The sequence below is a fragment of the Ursus arctos genome, unplaced genomic scaffold (assembly GCF_023065955.2).
Source record: "Ursus arctos isolate Adak ecotype North America unplaced genomic scaffold, UrsArc2.0 scaffold_19, whole genome shotgun sequence".
NCBI lineage: Eukaryota > Metazoa > Chordata > Mammalia > Carnivora > Ursidae > Ursus > Ursus arctos.
In genome coordinates, this window is record NW_026622863.1 from 8,386,459 (window position 1) to 8,404,519 (window position 18,061).

At 40.1% G+C, this 18,061-nt stretch overlaps 1 protein-coding gene across 2 annotated transcripts; it reads left to right on the forward strand.

The window, feature by feature from the left end:
- The first annotated feature begins 231 nt into the window (after nt 1-231).
- Nucleotides 232-16,142, forward strand: CNEP1R1 (CTD nuclear envelope phosphatase 1 regulatory subunit 1). Of its 2 annotated transcripts, none has more exons than XM_026494720.4 (6): nt 232-378; nt 1,471-1,542; nt 3,585-3,658; nt 7,271-7,380; nt 7,502-7,556; nt 14,784-16,142. In XM_026494720.4, the coding sequence occupies exons 1-6, from the start codon at nt 354-356 to the stop codon at nt 14,823-14,825; spliced, it is 378 nt and encodes a 125-aa protein (XP_026350505.1). In that variant the 5' UTR covers nt 232-353; the 3' UTR covers nt 14,826-16,142. The 2 variants fall into 2 exon arrangements, with proteins under 2 accessions (XP_026350505.1, XP_026350506.1); XM_026494721.4 differs by having other exon boundaries at nt 258-378; nt 7,507-7,556; nt 14,784-14,822.
- Nucleotides 16,143-18,061: the final 1,919 nt, after the last annotated feature.

Below are 18,061 nucleotides of genomic sequence, written 5' to 3' on the forward strand. Positions count from 1 at the left end.
CTAAGAATATACTTATGAGTTAACGGGCTCGGGGAGGCTGCAGTTCCTCCCCGGGACAGGAGGCGGCGCCAGCGTTACACCAGCCCGGCCGACAGCAGTTCTTGGTCCCTCCGGCAGACCGTCCAACGCTAGGCCCCCGAGGCCCGTGCAGGAGCTAACCAATAGAAAACCGTCTTAGTTGTGGGGTCTGGCAGAGATGCCCAATGAACGTAGCGGGTGTAGGCAAGGGGCGGTGCGACGGGAAGGGGCGGAGGGAAGCGGTTAGAGGTGGGAGTTGGCGTTGCGGGCCGGGCGGGGGCCGCGGAGCTGCGATGCGGACGGGGCCGCGGCGGTGACCGGAGCTGCCGCCCGACATGAACTCGCTGGAGCAGGCGGAAGGTAGAGTGGGCCTCCTGGGTTGCCCGGGCACGTCCCGGGCTTCTCCCGGAAGCCGGCGGGGCTCTGGAAGGGCTGGAGTCGCGGAGACCCCGCCCCGGGGAGAGGAGGCCACGAAGGATGGACTGAAGGGGCTGGGACCGCCGGGGCCGCGGGGGCTGGGCCGAGGGGCGGCCGGACGCTGGTTCTGGCGCGCGTGGTCTCCGCGGGTGCTGGGGGACGTTGCGTCAGCTCTCCCATCCCCCCAGCTCAGACCAGGAGCCCCTCCCTGGGCTACTTTTGTTTTTTTTATTCATTAGGAAGCATTTTGTATTTTGCGCTTTGTGTATGCTAATTCACTTAATTTTATTTTGATGACCCCGGGAGTTGTATCCGTAATTTCTGCTGTGGTTTCTGGTAACGGCCACAGCAAGGGAGTGCCTCTTGAGCTTCTTTTAAAGTTTAAAAGACGCGACCGTTGAATGATAGCCCACCTTGCTCAGTCGGGAGCACCTTGGATGCCGCGTATAGAAGGCCTCCGAGCTTGAGCTCAGAGAGTGCCCCGAAGATCACCTGTAACCCATTCTGTGGGAGGAAAGGGGAGTGTCTTTCCACACCCACCCGTTAGCCGAATCAGAAATCCAGCAATACCAGACGGATAGCGTAGCCATTAATTAAACATAAGGGCTAGAAATCGGAATCGGGTCACTGCGGTCAAATAGACCTGGAAGACTGATGTTAGGAAATACGTTGTTCTAATAGAAAGTTCTTGGTTCCAACAGAATTAAAACTCGACCTGATTTTGATCCTTTTATTTGCAACCCCCAAAATTCTAGCTTTTGGCGCCGGCTGAGGCTGCTGCTGATTTTCCACATACCATTTTACGAAGCTTCTAAAAGTGAACCAGCCAGTTTCCTTATATGTGAAATTGGAATTAAAGAAACCTAATGTTTTTGTCAAGTGCTTAAAGCTGTCATAGTAAACGAAGTAAACAGTGCAGTGATACATGTAAGTTTGTGTGTAAGACCTGAAGCAGTTAGAGAATCTAAAATTTCATCTTAACAGATGCAAACTAGTAAGAGTGGCTAATTGGAAAATTGAAATCTTTTTACCTAGATCTCAAGGCTTTTGAGAGGAGACTTACAGAATATATTCATTGTTTGCAACCTGCCACTGGACGTTGGAGAAGTAAGTTCTTGAATGTTTCTTTAAAGGAAAATAAACTGACAATTGGTACTTTCATCCCTGCCTGGCAATGGTTTGCTTTTGTGTAAAATTTTTTACTAACAAATGCTTTCCTAAACCATAAACTTTCTTTTTGTTTTGACAGTTTTTAAATTTATTTAACTTTGTAAACAACGCATTCTAAAGAAAAAAAAAAATTTAATCTCTGCACCCAGTGTGGGGCTCGAACTTACACCCCTGAGATCAAGAGTCGCAGGCTGTACCGACTGAGGCAGCTAGGCATCCCGACCAAAGAAATCTTTCAGAAAAGGAACTGGCCATGATAAAAGAACAGTATTTCATGTGGATGGATTTTCATTTTTCCATTAAAATACATGCCCTTTTTATTAAATATTACAATGTTGGTAACAAAATAATTTCAGGAGGTTTTTTAAGCAGTTTTACAGTTTGCCTACAAACTATAGAAATAACGTTTTGTCGAGGAAAATCATATTTAACATATACGTGCAAAGGTTTTGAAATTACCCTTGGTCGATTTTAGCAGAGTATGATTGTGTTGCTTTGCAGCCTGTCCTAATAAATTCACATTATAACTGTCTCTTCAAAATGTCATGACTACTACAAAATACGATTTGAGAGAATGGTGGTGATTGCCCCGTGGAAATACTTAGGAAATGCAGATAAATACACAAGTGATGACCTCAGCAAGCAAAATGCTTTGCTAACTTCTGTTGGGACCAGTCTTAGTTTCTTGGATGTGTATTGCTGAAATTTAATTCCTGCCAAGAGGGAGGTATGATGGCACATGTTGAAAACATGTTTTATTTCAAGGTGTAATTCAGTTTGTGGGAGCAGAGAGCCCTGTTGAAGTTAGGAGTCTTTTTCTGTGTCAAGATTTTTCATAATACTTTTATTAGATCTGTCTGCAAAGTTTACTTATATGCTGTGAGAGTTCTGGTTGGTCAGAATTTACAAGTAATGATATTCTCAGGTTCTTTGGTTTAAGGGAGAGATTACCCCTAAAAACTTACTTCACTGCTACTTGAAAATCTTTTAAGATGTATATGATGCTGTGGTATCTTATAATACAGTGCATGTACTTTACTTTTTCTGTGATTCATGGTCTCAGTGCTTAAATATAAATGACATCAGCTTGGTTAATGTACTAATCAAAAGTATGGGTATGAGGTCCCTGCCAGTGGGCTTGATTTTGCTTTTGCTTCATTTTTCAAAAGAAAAATCTACGTAGTATGATGTATTTCTTATTGAAGATATAGATTATAAGAAATTGAGTTTAATCTGTTCTGAGCTGAGAACGTAATTTTGATAAAGTTTTACGTTTCTTTGCTCTGTGAATCTTGATCTTTGTGTTTTAAAACTGAAACTATATGTTTCAGTATGAAACTAAGACTATGTTTTAAAACTTTCAGTTTGTTTAGGATCTATTTAGAATTCCTAAAATAATTCTAGCTTAGTGGGGAGAAAAACTTTTCTGAGTTCTACCATCAGTAATTCCCGCCCTGGTCTTCCCTTAAGACTCTGAAGAAAACCTAATACTGATCGGTGTGCTCCATATTCCTGACACTAGCCGTTGTTTAATTCAAAAGCGTTTAATTCAAAAGCAGGCAGTTGTCTGTGAGGCAAAATCCTCTGGTCAGGATTCTCAGTGCATTCATAAAGGAGTCATTGTTCGGGTTTGTTTACAGTAGAAAATGAGAGGTGTTTTTTGTTTTTTAATTTGAATTTACAAGATCTGCAAAATCACAGAGCACATTGAAAGTTCCTACTGCTTTTAATTTCATTTATTTTGGTAAGGTCTGTCTAAAGTAACGATGGGACAATGTCATCCTCAATTACTAAGGTTCATAGTACTTAAGGGAATTCCTCAAGGTCATACAGCAAATTTCTTAGTTCCTCTGTCAAGTGCATTTTCCATTTAATATAGTGCTGTATCCTTAGGCTGTCATTGATTAGGAACTGGTGGTATTAGTATAAATTTATTAACAGCTTATTTCCTTACTAATTTCGTGTTTATCTTTCATCAGTGCTTCTTATAGTGGTATCTGTCTGTACAGCTACTGGTGCCTGGAACTGGTTAATAGATCCCGAGACACAAAAGGTAGAAGTTTTGATTTAAAGTCTTTAATGGATTAAATGAGATAACGTAGCAGTGCTTTGTTCATTGTAAAGTATTAATCAAATGCTATCTATTATTACTAGTAGTGATAGTGATCGTTACATTAAACATTATGCCTTATATTAATTTGCTAAAGAAAAACTTTGGTTGTCCGTTGTAGATTAAGTATCTTTTACAGGGAAAAAAGCCTAAGAAATATCCCACTTACACTACTTTTCATTCATTTCTGAACTTCTTATATATCTCTTTGTTTCATATTCACAATTAGTACATAGTTCAGTGTAAAAATTGTCTCTTGTTTGTTCATTTAGTATCATCTGTGCCAGCTTTTAAAAATTATAAAATAACCATTTTCTTCTGTGACTTATCTTTGGTAGTACCTTCTGTCATCCCACAAAACATTTGAAATGATTTTGCAGGAAACATGATAAAAAGGCAAAAAAATGAATAAATTAATAATAAAGGCATAAAAATTAATAAAAATTAATAAATTAATAATTTAAAAAGTAGAAATTGGGGGGAAAAAAGATTAGACTAGATAGTCAAAAACAGGAAGGAAACCAGGTCACGGACAAGGCCATGTGGGCTATCACACTTGCCAGAACTGGGTTACAAATTAGTCTCTGAGTTATCTAATCAATAAAGTCACAGTTCCATGGTTTTCCTTCCCTGTGAAAAGAACACGTGTATGAGTTTCCATAAGCTAGCAAAGATTTTGTTCTCCACATTTATCTTTAAAAAAAATTTTCTTCCTGAAATTTAATATAGGAAACACTGAGAGATCTCCCATTGGGCACTGTACAAGAACATCCCTATACCAAATGCAATAAAAGATTTCATAATGTTATTTCTCGAAGCATCTTTTTGATCAAATCTGATAGCATGTTTCTCAAAATTCTACTTCTTTCTGCTAACTTGTGCCTTAATTTCCAACAGGGTTTTTTATTAGAGAAGCAGTAGTCTCCAATTTTTCAGTGAAGTTTTTTTGCCTCAGTGCAGCTTTATTTAGGTAATAACGGTGTTGTAATTTTCTCAAATCTCAAACTCACATCCCTTTTTAAACTGTAATTAGGTACACTACTTCCAGTAGCTTTATTTATAACCTATTAGGTTATACAGAAGAAAACCCGAATAGCAAAGCTTTTGTCAGCAGTCCAAATGGCAATTCTGGCAGCTAGGGATTTATTTAGCATGTACTGTCCCTGACTTTGTCCATTGGGGTGGAGATATAAAAGAATAGGAGGTAAGGAAGGTGGGTGATGGAATTTTATGTTAATAGAGGGGTTTTTATGGCAGATAGGAAACTCTCTTGTGTGTTCACTTATAAAAGTCTGATCTTAAGGCTGTGCTTGGTGCTCATTTTCAGGGGAAGAGTAAGGAGGCTGGCAAGATTGAAAAGGTCTGTCTTGGGAAATGAATCTGACTTCTAATTGGGAAAAATATAAGCTGATTTCAGCTAGTTGAGATCTTAATAAAACACAGAATTAAATGTAATTTGAAATAGGCCCAAAACTCTGTAGTTAATATAATTTTCTAAATTAGGTGAGAATGTAACTATTAGCCTAAGGGTTAGCTCTTTATATTTCAGTATTTAATAACCTCAAAGCTGATAGGGGGTTTTTAAACAGCAGTTGTCTCTAGCAGGAGTTGCAGGCTCAAAAGCCAGTCCATGACTATCTGGAAGAATCCAAGGAGAGAATGAATAGAGCAAGCTGGAAAGTACATGAATGCCTGATCTAAAGGGGGAAACCGGTATTTAGATGCTGTTGATTATTGCCACGGAGGAAAGAAGGCTGATGTTGACTGATATAATTAAAATTAACACGTAAGACACTATATGAGTTTACATGTACAGGCCACATGAAATCTAGCTGCCCTGTGCAAATTGTCCTTGAAGGTTTTAAGAAGACACTCCTCTGGAATATTAACCTTTTTTCAGAATTTCATCCTTCTGGAAGCTTCTTCCCTCCTAATGTTTTCAGCCTCTCGTTTCTTCATTTGACAAATTTATTTAACCAATAGCATGCTAGGCCAGCTACCTGGTGCTTTTTGTAAGTTTAGTTCTTGGTCTTGAAATATGTATGCATCTGTTGGTATAAGAGTGGAGTGTAGATGCCTTTGGCTTAATTCTGTTTCTCCCATTTAGTTCGTAGTCCATTTGATTTCTTTTTCCAGACTCTAAACACATCTTCTTTCCTTGTTCAGTCTATAGTGCTATTCCACAGTAGTCTAGCTTAAGTGCCCACTGTTGTTCAATCCTGGATCCTGGACTCTTGTCTCTACATACTCACATTGTCTTGTTTCCTGCTATCATCTGATTATGCCCAGACATGAAATTAGCTCTTTGTTTCTCCTAAACACTCATTCTTTTTTCTTTTTTTTTTTTTAAGATTTATTTCTTTATTAGAGAAAGTGAGCACGACCGGGGGTGGGGGAGGGGGCAGAAGGAGAGGAAGAGAGAGAATCTCAAACAGACTCCCAGCTGAGTGCAACACGAGACTTGATCTCACAACCCTGAGAATATGACCTGAGCTGAAACTAAGACTCGGACGCTCAGCTGACTGAGCCACCCAGGCGCTCTCCCCCCTCTTTTTTTTTTTTTTTTTAACTTTTATCTAAATCTTTATACCCCATGTGGGGTTCAAACTCAAAACCCCAAGATCAAGACTCACACACTCTTCTGACTGAGCCAGCCAGGTGCCCCTAAACTCTTGTTCTTTATAGGTAGCTACTAATCATCTTTTCCTGCTTGAGTGTCCTCTGGCCATTTATAAATCTCAGTAGCTTCAAAACCCAACTTTTTTTGCTTCCATGGGGGGGCGGCGGTATGATACTGGAGCTGCGTCTTAATGAGACCACGTAGAAGAGAAGAGTAGGAATGCGGTAGCGTGTGTGCGGGTGCAGCAGGAGCTGGCTAGACTGGGACCAGGCTATGAATGGCAGAGTCTACCCCACTCTTACAAGGAAGCTTTTTAACAGGGAAAGTAACTAGATCACTTTTGACTTGTGTTCTCATTGACTTCCGATCAAGACCTTATCTTCACTCATTCAGCAGTATTGATTGAGCACCTCTGTTTGCCAAGCACTATTTCAGATACCAAGTGAACAGTATGCACAAGACAGTATCTCTACTCTTGTGGAACTTACAGTCTTGTGCTTTTATGTATGTACGTATGTAATTTTTACGCCCAATTTGGGGCTTGAACTCACAACCCTGAGATCAAGAGACATGCTGTACCAACTGAGCCAGTCAGGCGCCCCCAATCTTGTGCTTTTTAAATTGCTTCTTAGCAGGAAGGGTTCATTAAAAATTTTGGTAGGATGGTTTTTGATTATCAGAATGAATTTTTAATGGTTCAGGTCTTTGGAATGAATGGAGGGAATATTGCTATATTATCTTGCTACATTAAAGATATGAAAGATACATTTATTTTTATGCCACAGTAAAACAAAAATAGTTATTTTAAATCCTTCAAATTCTCATATTTCAGATTATTAAAATGTTAACGTATATTTATGCGTAAGTGGGGAGGTTAGAATTAGTATTGTCCTGAGATTCTGAACATTTTTATATTTCGAACTCTTCTTTTCCAGGTGTCCTTCTTCACATCATTATGGAATCACCCATTTTTCACCATTAGCTGTATCACTCTAATAGGCTTGTTCTTTGCTGGAATACACAAGAGGGTCGTTGCACCATCAATGTATCCTTTACCAGAATTGACTTTTATTCTCTGAATGAAATTAAAGCACCTTCTTTATCATCTAGGTGTTGTTTTAAAAGCTTATTCTCATATAAATTTTCCTTTGACCACACTTTTTCAGTATAGCTGCTCGATGTCGAACTGTATTAGCAGAATATAATATGTCTTGTGATGATGTAAGTATTGTTTACGTAAGAAAATTATAAATGTGCGTGAAAGGATTGAAATGCTTTGACTTAAATCAGATATTAATAAATTGTCTGCATGGGGCGCCTGGGGGGCTCAGTCAGTTAAGCGTCTGCCTTTGGCTCAGGTCATGATCCCGGAGTTCTGGGATCAAGCACATCGGGCTCCCTGCTCAGCGGGGAGTCTGCTGCTCCCTCTGCCCCTCACTCTGCTTGTGCTCGCTCTTCCTTAAGTAAATAAAAGTCTTAAAAAAATATTGTCTACATGGATTAATAGTGGAAATATTCCTTATAGTATTGATCCTAAGACCCATGTTTACATCTCAGAAATTAAGGTGCATCTAATAATCTGTAGTATTGTACAGTTCAACTGGGAGAGTTGACAGTATCATCTTTTTTTTTTTTTTTTTAATAAGCTCTATGGTAATGTGGTGTTGAACTTATGACCCTGAGATAAAGAGTCACATGCTCTACCACTGAGCCAGCCAGGTGCCCCCAGTTTAATCTTTCTTAAGGACATAAAGTCATGATGTGTTTTATGATTGAAGCCGTGTTAGATTTAATATACAGTGGGGTCATTATTGGCCAAAAATGGCTTATTGGGTGTAAAACAGTTAAACTATTATATATCTAATGATATTCTGTATGTGGGATTTTTTTTTTTTTTTTTTTTTACTATTTATTTATTTTTGAGAGAGAGAACACAAGCAGAGGGGGGAGTGGGCAGAGGGAGAAGCAGATTCTCAGCTAAGCAGAGAGCCTCATGCAGGACTTGATCCCAGGACCCGGGGATCATGACTTGAGCTGAAGGCAGACGCTTAACTGACTGAGCCACCCAGGGCCCTGTATGTAGGATTTTAAATTAGATCTCAAGTTAGTTGACAGATTGTGAACATATAAACCGACTGTATTTTTGAAAATTAATTATGTATTGATGTAAAGTATGACACAGATTTAATTTGCTTATTTTATTTATAAAGGTATTTTTACTCTCAAGTTAAAAATACTATTAAATAATATTTGCCCAGTATAGAAAATTAAAATAAAGAGCAAAAAAAAAAAAAAGATATTAAGCCAGGAAAGCCCCTAGATCAATGAAGAGAATAAAGACAAGCACCTCGATTTTTTAAAAATTAGAGGATAAGAATAGTATTTCAAGTCAAAAGGGAAGAAATGGGCTAGTCGTGTTGAGACAATTGGCTTTTCATTTGGAAAAAGAATGAATTTAGATCTCCGCTTTGCATCAGTTAAAAAGACTAAATTCCAGATAAAGTCTTAAATATATTTAAAAAGGCATACCCATTCCATAATTAAAGCATTAGAAGAAAATACACGTGAATGTTTTTTGTTTTTTTTAAGATTTATTAATTAGAATAATAAGTAATAAATAATAAAACACACACACACGAGGTGGGGGAAGGGTAGAGGGAGAGAGAAACCCAAGCGGACTCGCTGCTCAGTGTGGAGCCCATCATAGGGCTCCAGATCATGACTTGAGCCGAAATCAAGAGTCGGATGTTTAACTCACTGTGCCACCCAGATGCCCCAGAGAGGAATATCTTTATGACCTTGTGTAGAAAAACTCCTTTTTAAGACCCAAAACAAAAATGCCATCATGGAAGAGGTTGGATACCTTTAATTGCACTAACATTTGAAAATTTTATACAGCAAAAGGCAAGAAAATGAGCAGTGATAAGAAGAAAGTATTTGTGGGGCACCTGGCTGGCTTGGTAAGAAGAGCATATGACTCTTGATCTTGGGTTGTGAGTTTGAGCCCCATGTTGGGTGTAGAGGTTACTAAAAAAAGTAAAAAGAAGAAGAAAGTATTTGTAAGATATCTAATAGAGGGTAGAATACAAAATATTTAGATACCTATTAAAAATCAATTAAAAAAGGTAAATAGTACATTTGAAATGTGAGAAAAGTTAAGTCATATCACAGAAGTGGGAGTACCAATAGCCTCATTTGTAATTGGGGAAATGCACAGTAAAACTGAGTTTTCTTTTTCTTTTTCTTTTTTTTTTTTTTAGATTTTATTTATTTATTTGCAAGAGAGAGAGAGAGATAGCAAGAGAGCGTGAGCTGGGAGGAAAGGGAGAAGCAGACTCCCTGCTGACCAGGGGAGCTTGACCCCGGGAGCCTGGGATCATGACCTGAGCACAAATGCTTAACCGACCGAGCCACTCAGGCACCCCTAAAACTGAGTTTTCATTTGTCCTACCTACCTGTCGCATTGGCAGAAATGAAAAGTCCGGTGTTGTGAAGTAGACGCAGCTGTGCGCTGCTCATTGAGAATGTACGCTGGGATAGCCATGTTGGAGGGCAGTTTTCATCAGTCTTATAAAATGTAAAATTGGCCTGCCTCATGACCTAACCATTCTACTTCTCTCCGTCTACCCTCGGTGGGGACCATGACATGCACACAAGGAGGCAGGTACGAGGTCGTTCATTGCAACATCCTTTGCAGTAGGGAAAAAATGGAAACCAGTTTTGTGTTTCTCAACAAGCGGAATGGTAAGATAGGCTGTGGTACAGCCACCTCATAGGAAACCATGAGAAGGTCTGTAATTGTGAACATAGAGGGATCTCTGAGGCATCATGTTAGGTGCAAGAAGTAAATTACCAAACAATACACTCAGTTTGGTATCTTTTTTTTTTTTTTTAAAGTTTTTTCCCCTCTAGTTTTTTTCTCTTTAGTTCCAGTATTGTTAATATACAATGTTCTGTTAGTTTCAGGTATACCATGTAGTGATTCAGCACTTCCATACCTCACCCTGTGCTCATCATGACAAGTGTACCCCTTAATCCCTATCACCTATTTCACCTCCCTCCTCCACCTCCCCTCTGGTAACCATCAGTTTGTTCTCCATAATTAAGAGTCTTTCTTTTTTTTTAATTTTTTTTTTAAAAGATTTTATTCATTTGAGAGAGAGAGAGACAGCGAGAGAGGGAACACAAGCAAGGGGAGTGGGAGAGGAAGAAGCAGGCTCCCAGCGGAAGAGCCTGACATGGGGCTCGATCCCAGAACTCCGGGATCACGCCCTGAGCCGCAGGCAGATGCTTAACAACTGAGCCACCCAGGCGCCCCTAAGAGTCTGTTTCTTGATTTGTCTTTTTTTTTTTTCCTTTGGTCGTTTTTGTTTTTTCTTAAATTGCACATATGAGTGAAATTATACAGTATTTGTCTTTCTCTGTTTCATTTAGCATTATACTGTCTAGCTGCATCTATGTAGTTCATTCTATTTTGTGGCTAAATAATATTCCAGCGTGTGTGTGTGTGTGTGTGTGTGTGTGTGTGTGTATCACATCATCTTTATCCATAAAAAAGTTTTAATTATTACAATTTCCACACAAAAACTGAAGAGTATAATGAACTGTGTACCCATTGGTCAGTGTCAACAATGGCTCACGGCCGTTCTTATTTCATGTGTACCCCTGTCCACCTTCCTCCATCAGATTATTTTGAAACAAGTCCTAAGTGGTATGTTTTACCTTCAAATATTTTAGCACATTAGAAACACAGCTATTTTTTTAAGATTTATTTATTTATTTTAGGGAGAGAATGGGGAGGAGGGCCAGAGAGGGAGAGAGAATCTCAAGCGGACCCCTGCTGGGCACAGAGCTTGACACGGCTTGATGTCACGACCCCAAGATCATGATCCGAGCCAAAACCAAGAGTTGGACACTCAGCCGACTGATCCAAATGGCTCAGAAACATCAGATTTTTTTTTAATTTATATATGTGAATGTAAATCCGTAGAACACAATCTGGAAGAATTCATGCTAACAGTGGTTTCTTCTGTAAGAGGGCTAGAATTTGAGATAGATGGAAAGAAGGATTTTAGCTTACCTATACTTGAAAAAAATTTAAATTATTTGCTCATTTTTTCAGTAATCCTATACCCAACATAGGGCTTAAAGTCACAACCCTGAGGTGAAGAGTCATGCTTCACCGACTGAGCCAGCCAGGCACCCCGTATTTGATTTTTTAATAATGAGATTAATGTCTTATTCATGTATTTTAAAATAGATTAAAACCAATAGTGGTCTGTTCATACCGTGGAATGCTATATATTTTATATCGTAATAACAATATAAGATGGTACAAACTACTGGAACATAGTAACATGGATGAATCTCAGAAACACATTGAGTGAAAGAAGTAGATGCAAAAGAACACGTACTCTATGGGGCGCCTGGGTGGCACAGCGGTTAAGCGTCTGCCTTTGGCTCAGGGCGTGGTCCCGGCGTTACGGGATCGAGCCCCACATCAGGCTCTTCTGCTGTGAGCCTGCTTCTTCCTCTCCCACTCCCCCTTGTGTTCCCTCTCTCGCTGGCTGTCTCTATCTCTGTCGAATAAATAAATAAAATCTTTAAAAAAAAAAAAAAGAACACGTACTCTATGATTCCATTCGTTTAAAAACCAGATGGGGCACCTGGGTGGCTCAGTTGGTTAAGCTTCTGCCTTCAGCTCAGGTCACGATCCTGGAGTCTTGGGATCGAGTCCTGCATTGGGCTGCCTGCTCAGCAAGGAGTCTGCTTCTCCCTCTCACTCGCCCTGTGTGCGCTCTCTCCATGTCTCTCTCTCTCTCTCTCTCTCAAATGAATAAATAAAATCTTTGAAAAAAATAAAGACCAGAGACAGGCAGAATTTATGGGAAGTGGTTATATCTATGTAAGGAGTGGGGCTGCCATTGTCCAGAAAGGCGCGTGGAGGAACTTTGTGGGTGGTGGTGATGTTCTGTAGCCTGATGTGGGTGGTTGCTATGTGGGCGTGTGTGTGTGTGAAGATTTTTAGTTAGTACACGAGCAGGGGGAGGCGAATCTCAAGCCGACTCCACACACAGCCCAAGGTGGGGCTCAATCTCATGACCCTGAAATTATGACCTGAGCCAAAATCAAGAATTGGACACATGACCAGCCAAGCCACCCAGGCAGTGGACGTATGTATTTGTTAAAACTCATAAAACTGTACACAAGGTTTGGGCATTTTACTGTATATAAATTATACCTCAATAACACTGAAAAAAATAGCATTAACGTTCTACCAACATATCAAGGAATTACAAAAAATTAAATGCCTAAAAACGAAGTTAAAGTGAGAATCTTATGATCAAAATTTTGACAGAACTTTTGACCCAAGAATAACAGTAACAAAATATTAATGAAACCATTTAGAGTCTCACCAGCCAAAGATGTCTTATATTATCTTGCACATACTCATTTACTTCTTAGAAAAGATTCTAAGGAGTTTTCAAACGTGCTTCTTTGACCCAACACTAGGCTTTTAAGAGCCACCATTTATTGGACATGAACCGCGTGTAAGGTCTTGGGCTTTTTACCTGTACTGTCTCAATTAAGGTCTGTGTTGGGGGCACAGTCGGTTGGGTGTCCGAATCTTGATTTTAGCTCAGGTCTTGATCTCAGGCTCATGAGTTCAGGCCCCATGTCGGAGTCCCGTTTAAAAGGGGGGGGGGACTTCTGTTTTGTCTAATTATACATTGTTCCATTTTATGGATGCATCATGATACAATGCCCTGTTGGTCATATAGTTGTTTCCAGTTTCCATGCTACGTATGTCGTATATTCTCCACCAGAACTTAAACTCCAGGAGGGCAAGGGAGTGTGTCTAGTTCTTTCCTGGATCCCTAGCATCTCCTGCAAGGCTTAGCCCATAGCAGGCACTCAGTAAATGTTGAATGGAAGAATTCGTAACATTTTTTAAAAAGATTTACATATTTATTCGAGAGAGAGTATGCACAGGAGAGCATGAGTGGGGTAATGGCAGAGGGAGAGAATCTTCAAGCAGACTCCCTGCTGAGCAGAGAGCCCTATGCAGGGTTGGATCTTATGACCATGAGATCATGACCTGAGCCGAAACCGAGACTTGATCACTTAACCAACTGAGCCATCCAGGTGCCCGAATTAGTAACATTTTTATGTACTCCCATGCAGTTTCCTTCAGATAAACTCCCAGAAGTAGAATTATTTGAATTATTTGAATTCCGTGGCATGTACACTTTCTTTGGATAAATTAAGACGGTTGGTTCAGGGTGCCTGGCTGGATCAGTCAGTGGAGCATCCAGCTCTTGATCTCGGGGACGTGAGTTCAAGCCCCACACTGGGCGTAGAGCTTACTTACTGATTTGTTTTTAAAGATTTATTTATTTATTGACAGAGAGCGAACATACAAGCGGGGGAGCGGCAGGCAGAGGGGGAGAGAGAAGCAGGCTCCCCGTAGAGCAGGGAGCCTGACACAGGGCTCCGTCCCAGGACCCTGGGATCATGACCCAGGCCAAAGGCAGATGCTTAACTGACTGAGCCACCCCAGGTTCCCCTAGAGCTTACTTTATTTATTTTAAAGATTATTTATTTGTCAGAGAGTGCACAAGAAGAGGGAGTGGCAGGTAGAGGGAGAAGCAGGCTCCCGCTGTGCAAGGAGCCCGTTGTGGGACTTGATCCCAGGACCCTGGGATCATGACCTGAGCAGAAGGCAGACACTTAACCTACTAAGCCACCCAGGCGTCCCTAGAACTTACTTTAAAAAAAATAAAAGACAATTGGCCTTACCAGAAGAGTTTTATCCATTTACACTAACATCAGCAGGGTATAAGTGTCTAGTTCTGAAACATTGGTTTACATTTTCACCTGAAAGTAAAATCTAATGTTGGCAAAGGAAAAATGTTTTTGCTCAAATACATTTCTTTATGTTTTATAAACTTCATTTAACAAGGAGCATGAATTTATACATGCTGGGATTTCATTCATAGGATTGATTGGCAGATTTTTAGGTAGCCAGTGCTCAGAGAGTTCATCAGATAGATTGTTCTAAAGTAATGAAGACTTCAGGGGAGGCTGGGTGGCTGAGTCAATTAAGCATCTGCCTTTGGCTTGGGTCATGATCCCGGGGTCCTGGGATCGAGTCCTGCATCAGGCTCACTGCTCCATGGGGAGTCTGCTTCTCCCTCTCCTGTTGCTGCTCTCTCTCTTTTTGTCAAATACGTAAATAAAATCTTTAAAAAAAAAAAATAGTAATGAAGATTTTAGAAAGCTCCACACAAAAATTTGAAAACATAAGTATTAATTGCTCAGTCTTTACTTCATATAGAGTGGTGTTCTGGTACCCTTCAAATGCTCTTCAAGGTTTACGGGTAAGTGGTGATATTTTTCATGGAAGTGTGTATTGAAAAACTTTTTTTTTCCCTCCTATTTTTCCAGACAGGAAAACTCATTTTAAAACCTAGGCCTCATGTTCAGTGACAATCTGCACTCATTGTTACGGGACCTAAAACAGCCTTTCTTCAAAGAAGTGATACAGCAAAAAGCCATAAAGGATTCCTTCTACAGTCGGATAAGTGAAGGTCATAGCAACAGCTGACAAGAAGTGTGCAGTATTTCCCCGGACGATCTCGATGACGACGGCTCGCCGCCTCCGTGCTTGGTACCTTTGATTGTCTTGTTACAGTATTAGTGTCACTTTAGTACTTCAGACCCTGCAGAGACTTCTGCAGATGAAGTATGTCTGTATGTTACTAAGTTAAACTTAGAAACGGAACCTCATCCAGTTTTTATAATGTATTTTTGCAAACTACTGTAAATAGCAAATCAATGCCAGTGTCAAAGAGGGAAGCGTCCTGTGGACTTCGTTCTCCTGCATCAGTATCGTAGGACCATCTGTTTGCCGTCCCTACGGCTCTTCACACCCAGCTGTGGAGCGTAGCCGTGCCTTTCATTCTGCACCCCTCTGTTTTAATCATAATGCAAGAGAAACACCGGATTGAGCGTAAACTGAGGAAGACTCATCTCCATTATGTTGTGAGAAGTTACAGATGTTCTGAGAAACCATTTTTGTTAAACCAGATAGTGAACTTCAGCCACTCTTATGGTAACCATTTCCACTTTGTTGTTTTCCTTCAATGCTAAATATACTTGATATTTTTTTAATAATTCTAAGAACACTCCAAAGGCTTCTGAATATACAAGTTTAGTTATAAATTATGTACTGTCTGGGAATTTGATAGTCCTCGTTTTAGATCATTGGATCTTAATGCCGTGGTGGGCGTGCTGTTACCCTGGTGTTGCACGGGTGTAACTGATCAGTCGCTCCATCACAGGGGTGACTTGGGAGCAGCGCCCCAAACTAGAGTCTGCAATTCTCACTGTTCCGAGAGTGTTAATGACATACTGTGTATGCATTTTAGCCACCTGTACTATAATTGCCCTTAATCTTAAACTATTGGGATTGCTGTAAATATTTTAAAGAACTGGAGGTGCCTTTTACCTGTTTATTAGAAGATTTTGAAAAGGTTTAAATTATTTCACAAGCAGTCTTTTAAATTCTACTTAACATAAAGCTGAAAATTCACTCACAGGACAAAAACTTTTTAACAAGGCTACCATTTAACTTAACTGTGTTCATCTTGGCTTTCACGTGTATAAGATTTTATTCTTGAAACTGCAGCAATAAGACCCTCTGCTCCTACCAAGTCATCAGAGGGTATTCTATATATTCGGCACTGTTTAATTTTCTGTAAATTTTGTAGGTAAATATGTGCATAAAAATAAATACTTTATATATAATTAGTGATTGGGCTTTTTTCCTTGATTCATGGAAAGTCTGTAACGCTTAAAAATGTTAAAAACAGACCACATGTGTCAGATACAGGCTAGTTCCTTACTTTAACTCTGTCTGATAGAGCAAGTTTCAAGTAGCAATTGTAGATACCCAGTTTATGAAGCTGTGATTGCCTTTAATATGTCTTACTCATCATTGTGTAATGACATCAGAAACTGCAGGTTTCCTCGATTGTGCTTTACAAATGTGGATTGACTGTTTCCTCTAAGAATATAAAGCAGAAGAAGGATTGTATAAATCCTTAATCCTTTTTGGAATAATCAACTACTTTGAATAATGAAAACCTTGAATCTTCTCTCCTAGAAAAATACACCTGTGTGTATACATATACTTTGCATGCTTTCAAGGATTTCTTTCTTTTTTTTTTTTTTTTTTAAAGATTTTATTTATTCATGTTGAGAGAGCGTGGGAGAGCACAAGCCAGGGGGAGGAGCAAGGGGTGAGGGAGAAGCAGACCCCCTACCAAGCAGGGAGCCTGATGTGGGACTCGATCCCAGGACCCTGAGATGATGACCTGAGCCGAAGGCAGATGCTTAACCGACTGAGCCACCCAGGTGCCCCGCTTTCAAGGATTTCTTGATGTTAGACTGCTTGGAATCTGTTGGCTCCAAGAAAGAAACTTTTGTTCCAAAGATTTTTTCATCCCTTTACTTCTAGCAGAACATTGTCCAAAAAGTCTGGTCTGGTTGAAATGGACAAAGGATCCTTGTCAGGTTAGCCTCTCTTTACCACCACCCTCACACTCTCCTGCCTCCTGCCTCCTGCACTATCTGGAAATTACTGGTTGAGTCCAGCCCGATATTACAGGTGGGGAAGACAGTCTCGGATTTTCAGAGTGCCTTCATTCTGGCTGTCCGGGGAACTTATTAAAGACAGAACTAGCACCAGAATCCAAGTCTCTTGACTCAGAAAAGATGTTTGTGTGTGTGTGTTGAACTTAATTTGGGAGCTTTAGAATGTGATCGTTAAGAAAGTAGATTCTTGGGGCGCCTGGGTGGCTCAGTCAGTTAAAAATCTGCCTGCAGCTCAGATCATGATCTCAGGTTCCTGGGATCAAGCCCTGAGTCGGGCTCCCTGCTCAGTGGGATGTCTGCTTCTCCCTCTCCCTCTGTACCTCTCCCTCACTTGTGTCCCCCCCGCCAATAAATAAATAAATAAATAAATAAATAAATAAAATCTTAAAGGAAAAAAAAAGATTCTTATTCTAGACTGTCTGGATTTGAATCTCACATGTGCTACTTGCTTGTTTTGTGATTTCAGGCAAATTATATAACCTTAGTTTCCTCATTTATAAAATGGACGTAATGCCAACTATCCAGGTTTATATCAAGTATGCTGCAGAGTCTGTACTCTGTAAATCTAATTGTTAAACTAAATCCTAAAAGTAAGAAAACAAACTACTCGTTGGAACTTTACCCAGTGTCAGCATCTGAGATAACCATGCGGAAATTCTGCTTATTTTGAAACTCCCGAGTAATGGCCTAAATGCAAAGAGAAAGGATATTTGGCCCCTAATGATTAAGAAACCCTAAAATGGTTCTAGGTATTTTCCATTTAAGCAGCCTCACTGAAAACATCAAGCCTTGTGACTCCCTGATACTGCTGTTTTTTTAAGAGCTCCTTTCTCCTTTAGAACTGGACTCCTGATTGACATTTTCTTTAAGCTTTTTTTTTAAGATTTTATGTATTTATTTGAGAGAGAGCGCGCGCGAGCGGGGGCAGAGAGAGGGAGAAGCAGACTCCCCTGCTGAGCAGCAGCCTGAGGCGGGACTCGATCCCAGAACCCTGAGATCATGACTTGAGTCGAAGACAGATGCTTAACAGACTGAGCCACCCAGGCACCTCTAAGTTGTTTTGTTTT